The sequence below is a fragment of the Coffea arabica genome, chromosome 1e (genome assembly GCF_036785885.1).
Source record: "Coffea arabica cultivar ET-39 chromosome 1e, Coffea Arabica ET-39 HiFi, whole genome shotgun sequence".
NCBI lineage: Eukaryota > Viridiplantae > Streptophyta > Magnoliopsida > Gentianales > Rubiaceae > Coffea > Coffea arabica.
This window is the reverse complement of record NC_092311.1, coordinates 51,149,130-51,156,433: the sequence shown is the minus strand read 5'-3', so window position 1 is coordinate 51,156,433 and position 7,304 is coordinate 51,149,130. Positions and strand designations below refer to the sequence as shown.

The 7,304-nt window shown below is 38.0% G+C and overlaps 2 protein-coding genes across 3 annotated transcripts; both read left to right on the top strand.

The window, feature by feature from the left end:
- The first annotated feature begins 255 nt into the window (after positions 1-255).
- Positions 256-1,359, top strand: LOC113713192 (uncharacterized). 2 transcript variants are annotated; one of them, XM_027236858.2, is made up of 3 exons: positions 256-723; positions 869-960; positions 1,074-1,359. In XM_027236858.2, the coding sequence occupies exons 1-3, from the start codon at positions 645-647 to the stop codon at positions 1,254-1,256; spliced, it is 354 nt and encodes a 117-aa protein (XP_027092659.1). In that variant the 5' UTR covers positions 256-644; the 3' UTR covers positions 1,257-1,359. The 2 variants fall into 2 exon arrangements, with proteins under 2 accessions (XP_027092659.1, XP_027092651.1); XM_027236850.2 differs by having other exon boundaries at positions 257-723; positions 863-960.
- Positions 1,360-5,270: 3,911 nt separating this feature from the next.
- On the top strand, positions 5,271-6,612 carry LOC113689882 (uncharacterized). The gene is made up of 2 exons (XM_027207684.2): positions 5,271-5,567; positions 5,852-6,612. The coding sequence occupies exons 1-2, from the start codon at positions 5,442-5,444 to the stop codon at positions 6,089-6,091; spliced, it is 366 nt and encodes a 121-aa protein (XP_027063485.2). The 5' UTR covers positions 5,271-5,441; the 3' UTR covers positions 6,092-6,612.
- Positions 6,613-7,304: the final 692 nt, after the last annotated feature.

The window sequence follows — 7,304 nt, the reverse complement described above, 5'->3', positions numbered from 1 at the left end:
AAAACCTCAGTATCTATTTCAAATGAATTTTTACGCCTTAGAATTTACGCAAGTAGACGTGCCTTTCCCACTGGTAAAGAGTCGCGGCCATGCTACAGTTGAAGAATCTGTCTTGTCTAACGCAAATAGTTCCACATTCTTGATTCTTCTACTAGGTAGCAAGTATGAGTTTTCAGTCTTCGCAGAAGACAGGACGCAATCGTGTTGGCCTGCCTGGGTGTGGAAGGCCTTAATGCTGGTAGGCAAAGATATGTGCGACCCCTCCCCCGCAAATACAGACTACACACACGTCAGCGCACCACAAAACTCAAATCAACCCTTGAACTTTTAACCTCTGAAAAGAATCAGAGCCCCATTATAAATTTTCTGGGACGAGTGTTGGGTAATTTTGTAACCATTAGACACATTCTAGGTATAGTACTACACGAGCCCTTTGATGGGAACTTTGTCAGTTGGGGACCTCCTATGTGTGCTCCCCTTTCGAGTACTGAATATTTAGCCAGCCTATCTCTTATGGTCCTTGCTCAACCACAACCCTCAATCCTTCCCATTTCTATCTCTTCCTTTCTCCTTCCCACAGTCATATCCCATTAGTATATTCAGAACCATTCCTCCATCGAACTTGTTTATGCAGCAAACCCAGAATGGCAAAGACTAAGTATCCCTCCTTGCTGTTGCTCCTCATCATTCTGTTCTGTACAGAACTACTACTAGTCCTGCAAGGTTAATTATCTTCAAATTTCAATACACAGCACTTCTCTTGTCACACAGCATAGAATTACTATGATTTATTTGGCGTTCGCGTAGTAAATGTTAATCAATCCTCTTTACTTTGTGCTACATACTAATTGATGGCTTACAGTTACAGGTGTAGCAGGGTCAAGAACTCCAATATTGGCTCGCTCTAATCATTTGAAGGCCACCCAAATGTCTTCTTCCCAACAGGAATTGCAGTTTCAGGTGCAGCAGACAAGCATTTCTACGTAAATTAGCAATGTGGATTTACCAGTTTAATTTGTGTCTATGTCGTTTCACTGACTATTTCTACCAACAAAAATTGTGCGAATTTTTAGACTGGTGGCAAAGGAAGGATGTACAAGAATTCAAAAAGATTGATGATAGGATCGGTGGCGCCAACCTGCACGTACAACGAATGCAGAGGGTGCAAGTACAAGTGTAGTGCTGAGCAAGTTCCAGTGGAGGGGAACGACCCAATCCACAGTGCATACCACTACAAATGTGTTTGCCATAGGTAATCTTTGTACTAGAGCGAGGGTACCCTCTAAGTTGGGCACTGGAATTTTGCTTCAATTCTATGGAAATATTCCCTGTAATTAATCATAAGAAAGGCTTTCCCCATTTTCAACGTTCAACATCCAAATTGGTGTCGATCTTCTGGATTTGGAACTAAGATTCGTGTTTTGGGATCCAACAGTCCATCTCATCTCATCCCATGTACTATATTTTTCTTTTTCCGTCTAAATCCTAATTTCATCTCTTTTATACCTTTCTTCATCATCTGCTGTCCTGTAAATCACAGCAGCAGAGGACTGAAATCCGAGAACAGGATACAAGAGAGGCAAATTTTTGAACTTTTTATCGACATGATGGTTTCGCTATGTTAGAAAGACTGGTTTCCAGTTTAGTCTAGACGGATGTCCAAAAAGGAAAGAGTGGTACTAAAAATTTGCCTAGTTGCAGCAACACTTGCACGCTTGACGTTAAGATTTCGTAAATCAGTAGTCTCTGAAGTCGCAAATTTCTATGCGGATTTCTGAAAAGATTCGAAGGAAGAGTCCTTTAAAGCAGTAACACATGCAAATGATTGTTCTAATTTCATGCACAAAAGCTGGACTCATAAAATTTCTTGGGCTCGTATAAAATAGGGATCCAGGGTCCTCTGGGTTTTGGCTCGCACGTTGAGTTGAGGGCTACAAAATACAAAGGAGGGCAACTGCACGTAGCACATGAAAGTGGCCCCCAAAAATATGCATTTGTCACCAATGGTCACATGCGCAAAATCTTGTAGCAAGATGTTACTACTATATTCGAACCAATTGGCTAGGTGGATTCAATTAGGATTTGGATATTAGCTTCCCTCCACCCCCCATCAAAACGATTTTATATGTAAAAAAAAAAAAAAAAGATGAGGAAAAAAGATTGCAAATATGTAATCATGGTGGAGGAAAAACTTTCTTGAAGTACAGAAATGAAAAGGCCAACCTAGCCATGCCAAACTCATTGCCTAATTGTGGTCTGATTAGAAATTAATAGTGCCATATAGTAAGTATTATGCAATTTGCCTGATCACCAAATTTGGCCCGAGGGCAATAAAAGACTCAAATAGACAAGGCAGAAAGCCAGTGTCCTTTTCCATCTTAAATCTTCCATGTACTAATATGGATCGGAGGAAGTAAACATAAATGCAAAAATGGGTGCAACTGTTACCCAGTGAAAACATTGGATCCAGGTGTCCACAGGGTTGAAAACATTATTATTGTCTCCTATTCTTGTGTGGTCCATTTAAGCAAGAACCGAACCAAATTTGTAACAAGCAGGCTTTTCCAGAGCAAAACAAAAGAAAACATGATGCACGAGGCCTTAGGATTTGAAACCCATGAGAATGGAAAAAATAAATATATCGTATCGGAGAGCTTTTCTGTAAGGGCCGATGCAGTTCGAATAGAATTAGTCGTAAATCGTAAAATGGATGTGGATATCTGTGTGGATTATACCAGAAAACGAGACCATTCGGACTTAAATTACTCCACTAATTTTGACTATACCAATTATAACAGATTCAAACTTAAGTGTTTATTGGATGTTAATGTTATGAGATCGTATTATCCTAATTTCATTTATTCTTCTTTTTTTTTTTACTGCTGCTTTTCGTGTTGAGTGATCTGATCAGTCGAACCAGCTATAGTGAAAATGCAGTCCCAGTCGGACGTTAGAAACAATAGTTTCTGGCTTAGATTTCTTTAAAACTTTAATTTCTGGTTGCATAATTGTTTGTTTTAGCGTAGTTGATAGAAATAACTTGCTGTTTCTAATTTGAAGTTAACCAGGCGAAAGCAACATTTGGATTTTGGGCAATTTCTTAAAACAATTTTTCCGATAAATGTTGCGTCAAACTGATTTGTTATCCATCAGAATTTCAATCCATTATCGACAAAGTTTTCGTCTGTACCGATAACCAAAGCATAAGGGAGTGTCGGCCCGCCGTAAAGAATCCCCCCTTCCTTAAGGCTTAATCCCGACCGTGACAATTGACAGAATCTTCCATCAATCAAGAATCCCGTTTTGGACCAAACATGACATCCACTGGAGAAATTTCTGAAGTATCTTTTTGGAAATCAGAAATTGGGATCTACCGAAAAAAGGAAAATGTATGTCGTTTCATGTTTCCACCCAATTAGAGCCCAGAGGACTTGTTTATCTCGGAGTTTACGATTGACAAAATTCGAATACTCATTTTTCTCAAGATATCCTGGTGTTGAGTACTTGTTTGCGTCAGTACTGGCACATAATCTGCGGGATACGGATTAGCTGAAGAAATGATTCTTGAATTTGGGCTTTCTTGAGTTTTTGAATTGTTTAAACAGAATTTGGGGTATCTTTAAGATCTTAATTTTAATAAATCCAATAATATTGTCCTTTGTACGGAATGTTTTTCGAATCATTGCAACTGCGAGTTCGAAATGCAAGAAAAGCGCTTTAGCACATCCAAATGCAAACTCGGGGTTATTAATATGAAGACTTGAATTCTATCATATGCTATTTCATGCCCATCCTCCTCCTCCCTTTAAAACTCTCTTTTTTTTTTTTAATCTTTTTTCTCTAAAATTCTTCCGATCAAAATCCCATTTAGGTCTCTCGTGGAAGATGGATCATACAATTTGGTCTTAGGAAGCCTTCTCTTTTAGGTTTTATTTCTTTTGTTTTGAATAAATTTTTCTTAAGATTTCCTAGTGAAATATTCTCTCCTCTTGATTTTTTTAGTGGGAATTTTATTTTTTGCTAGGATATCTTTGTGAGAGGATTTTTTTTTTTTTTGCTTTTTCGCCTTTTTTTGTGAGATTTGAGAAATTTAGTAGATTTAATCAGAATTTCCCACACATATTATGTCAGATCTAAGTTCCTCTTTACATATGCACATAGATTTATCGAATTATAATGATATTCCTCTTCTGGGGTTTCAATATTATCATCATTTTTATTATTTTTAGATCTGTTGTGTCATTTGATTTCAAATCTCTATGCATTTGTGTCATGTTTAATTTGATATACTTCCTGTTATTAGCGCTCACTTTGGAATGAGATTAATCATCTATTCTTTTATATATATATAAACTAACATAAAATATGAGAACGAGGCAACGTTCAAAATTCTAAAAGCTGGAAGAGAGAAATTCTAAAAGCTGCCCAAAAAGAGTGCAGAAGATGATATATATATATATATATATATATATATATATATATATATATTGGGGCACTTGCTCTTACTTGTAGTGTTATCAAGTTTATATTAACATTAAAAATGTTAGCCCGTTTGCTGAAAAAAGAAGAAGGCAGCCGAGAAGGCCAAATGGGTCCATGCGTTGCGTGCACGAGGCTTCCCTCCCGGGTGCCAAGTCCAGTATCCATTCATTCATTGACATCTGTTCCTCGTCCAACAAGGAATGTCAGCCCAGTATGACCTGGCAGATTAGCTGCACCATACCACCTATGCTCTAATACGGAAAAACAAATATAGATAGTAATTAAAAACGAAGGCTAAGGCAATTAAAAATGCAACCAATTTCGTATAAAAATAAATGCTAAGACAATGGGCGTATAAAAATACAATAAAATTCGTTGCTTATTGGAAAATTTATGTCACAATTAATCTCTCTCATTCGTCGCATCCCAAATTAACCGCATCTACACCATTAACTAATGACACAGATTTTAGTGATTAATGTCTGTCCATTGATTGGAAGCACTGAAAACTATTAAATGTTCAATATACACCACACAATGGTACGTAGTATCTATCTATCTTTAGGGTGATACTGATCCCCTCCTATCTAATTGCCTCAAAATACCCACATTTCCTTACTCTACAGTCTACTCATATGTGATTCAAAATAATACACCAGCAACTAATAATACATTACGTATCTTAATCATACAATATCGTTTTCGATGTAATAAAACCATGACTCAGTGTCCCAAATTTTAAATGCATTAAATGATTTTCAATATATATTTTTGCCCTCTTGAAAGAAAACAAAAATGATTTTCATATATTTATTCTGGGAGAAATCCACTTTAGACCGTTGTATGCTTGGCTGGTTTTGCTTATATATATATATATTGAACTACCCAGCAGCACTTGCATTTGTGTAGCAGTCTTTCCTGAAGTGTGTTTTTGGTGCTGGTATCAGGGTAAAACACAGATGACAGGGCTTAAGGAAGGAGGGGAGCGGGTGACTCTTGATCTTCTCACGAAGAAAATGGACGACTTTGCTAGGGAAAGAGATTGGGAACGTTTCCACAGCCCCAGAAATCTTCTCCTGGCTTTGGTAATTACTCGAATCGAGAGTCCCGTTCAATACATCTTTGTGACTTGTCTCTAGTACAAAACTTAGCTTTCAATTCTTTTCATCTTTACATATTGCTGAGCTGAAAACATGGCATCGGAGGAGCAACATGTAAATAGAACATCCATTTTTTCTCTTTTTGATCCAAATCCTGAAAACCCAACTCCATTACTTGCTTTTGCTTTTGGTTTTTTGGCCAAGACAACACAGGAATATGACAAAGTCAGAACAGCGGTAACCTTGATTTTGTTGTTACTGTGAAACAGGTTGGAGAAATGGGGGAACTTTCTGAGATATTCCAGTGGAAAGGAGAGGTGCCAAAGGGACTACCAAACTGGAAAGATGAAGAGAAACAACACCTGGGGGAGGAGCTTTCAGACGTGTTACTCTACCTCGTTAGACTCTCAGATGTCTGTGGGGTTGACCTTGGTAAAGCCGCCCTTAGGAAAGTGGAACTTAATGCCCTCAAATATCCGGTGAATGGTGACGGTGGCTCTAAGAAGTAGGAGTTGTAAACTAGTAATACTACAACTTGTTCCTGTCATTCTGCCGGATTTACTAGTTACTACTATCAAGAATCAAGAAGATCAGTTGATTTTCTACCAAAAAAAAAAAAAAAGAGAAGGGAAAAAGACCAGCTGTTTCATACCCCTCCCCCAACACCCACAAAAAAAAAAAAAAGAGGCTGGGGTTGGGGGTGGCCAGTTGTTGGTTTGCTTCCAATGGAAAGTTTTGGGTCCTGCAGGTTTTTATGGTAGTTTTTGCAGTACAGGAAATAGACTTTTTTCTAGGCTTATTAGTTTTAATTGGAGTGTGGCTTTTCTGGGACGGATGGTGTTTATTTTGGCATTAATTTCTGGGAGATTTTGTGACTGCTTTGGCAGTCGAACAGAATCCCTCTTTCTGGGCAACTCTGAACAGATGCATAAGACATGAATGTCTCACAGTCCGGCAGCATTAATCAATGCTAGCTGCAAATTGTGGTTTCTCTATTTCTTTTATATTATTTGTTTCCCCTCAACCTCAAGTTGGCGTAGTATTTGAATTTCCTCTATCAAAAGATAAGAAAAAGGTTACACTGGTTTCCTTTCTTGTTTTCCACGATCATTAATAATTAAGCCACTATTCTTAACGGGATGGAATGGAATTCCAGCGATAAAGAATTTGGGATGAAGGGAGTACGAAAAAAGAAAACAAAATGCCAATGTAATGCGTTTGGATAAATTTGTTGAATTCGTGCGGTGGGGATGGTTCCCCGGCAGCTTATACATGCGGCATTCTTCTACGGTCGGTTTGATTCTTGGCTGAAAAACAACGTTACCGACAAACATGGAAACATTCTACTTTATCCACATGATTAAAGTATAAATTATGCAAGGTTCATTGGCTTGATGGTGGCTGAACTTGTTTGCTTCTCTGGCTGGAGTTGGAAAACTCAAATAAGCAAGCAGAGAAGGAGAGAATGCTGAAAATGTATCTCTACTTGGAGACAACGTGCAAACTACTACTAGAATACGTCCAGAAAGGTTAAAGGGGCGATGCCATTCTAATTATTTAACTTCGTAAACTATAAACACCTAGGGAGGGGCTACAGTACTCATGGTGGGCTTTGAATGATGACGAGAGGCACTGGCATATGGATTGGGCCTCTCAATGCAGTAAATATTTTATTTTGAGTAAATCTTTCATATACTGTATTATTATCGTTGAACTCATAAT

What these genes read in the sequence shown, in the direction of transcription:
- LOC113713192 (XM_027236850.2), top strand. Translation starts at nt 645, where the DNA reads ATGGCAAAGACTAAGTATCCCTCCTTGCTGTTGCTCCTCATCATTCTG. An exon ending in ACTACTACTAGTCCTGCAAG is followed by an intron (nt 724 to 862) that starts GTTAATTATCTT and finishes GATGGCTTACAG; the next exon opens with TTACAGGTGTAGCAGGGTCA. An exon ending in AACAGGAATTGCAGTTTCAG is followed by an intron (nt 961 to 1,073) that starts GTGCAGCAGACA and finishes GCGAATTTTTAG; the next exon opens with ACTGGTGGCAAAGGAAGGAT.
- LOC113689882 (XM_027207684.2), top strand. Translation starts at nt 5,442, where the DNA reads ATGACAGGGCTTAAGGAAGGAGGGGAGCGGGTGACTCTTGATCTTCTC. An exon ending in GAAATCTTCTCCTGGCTTTG is followed by an intron (nt 5,568 to 5,851) that starts GTAATTACTCGA and finishes ACTGTGAAACAG; the next exon opens with GTTGGAGAAATGGGGGAACT.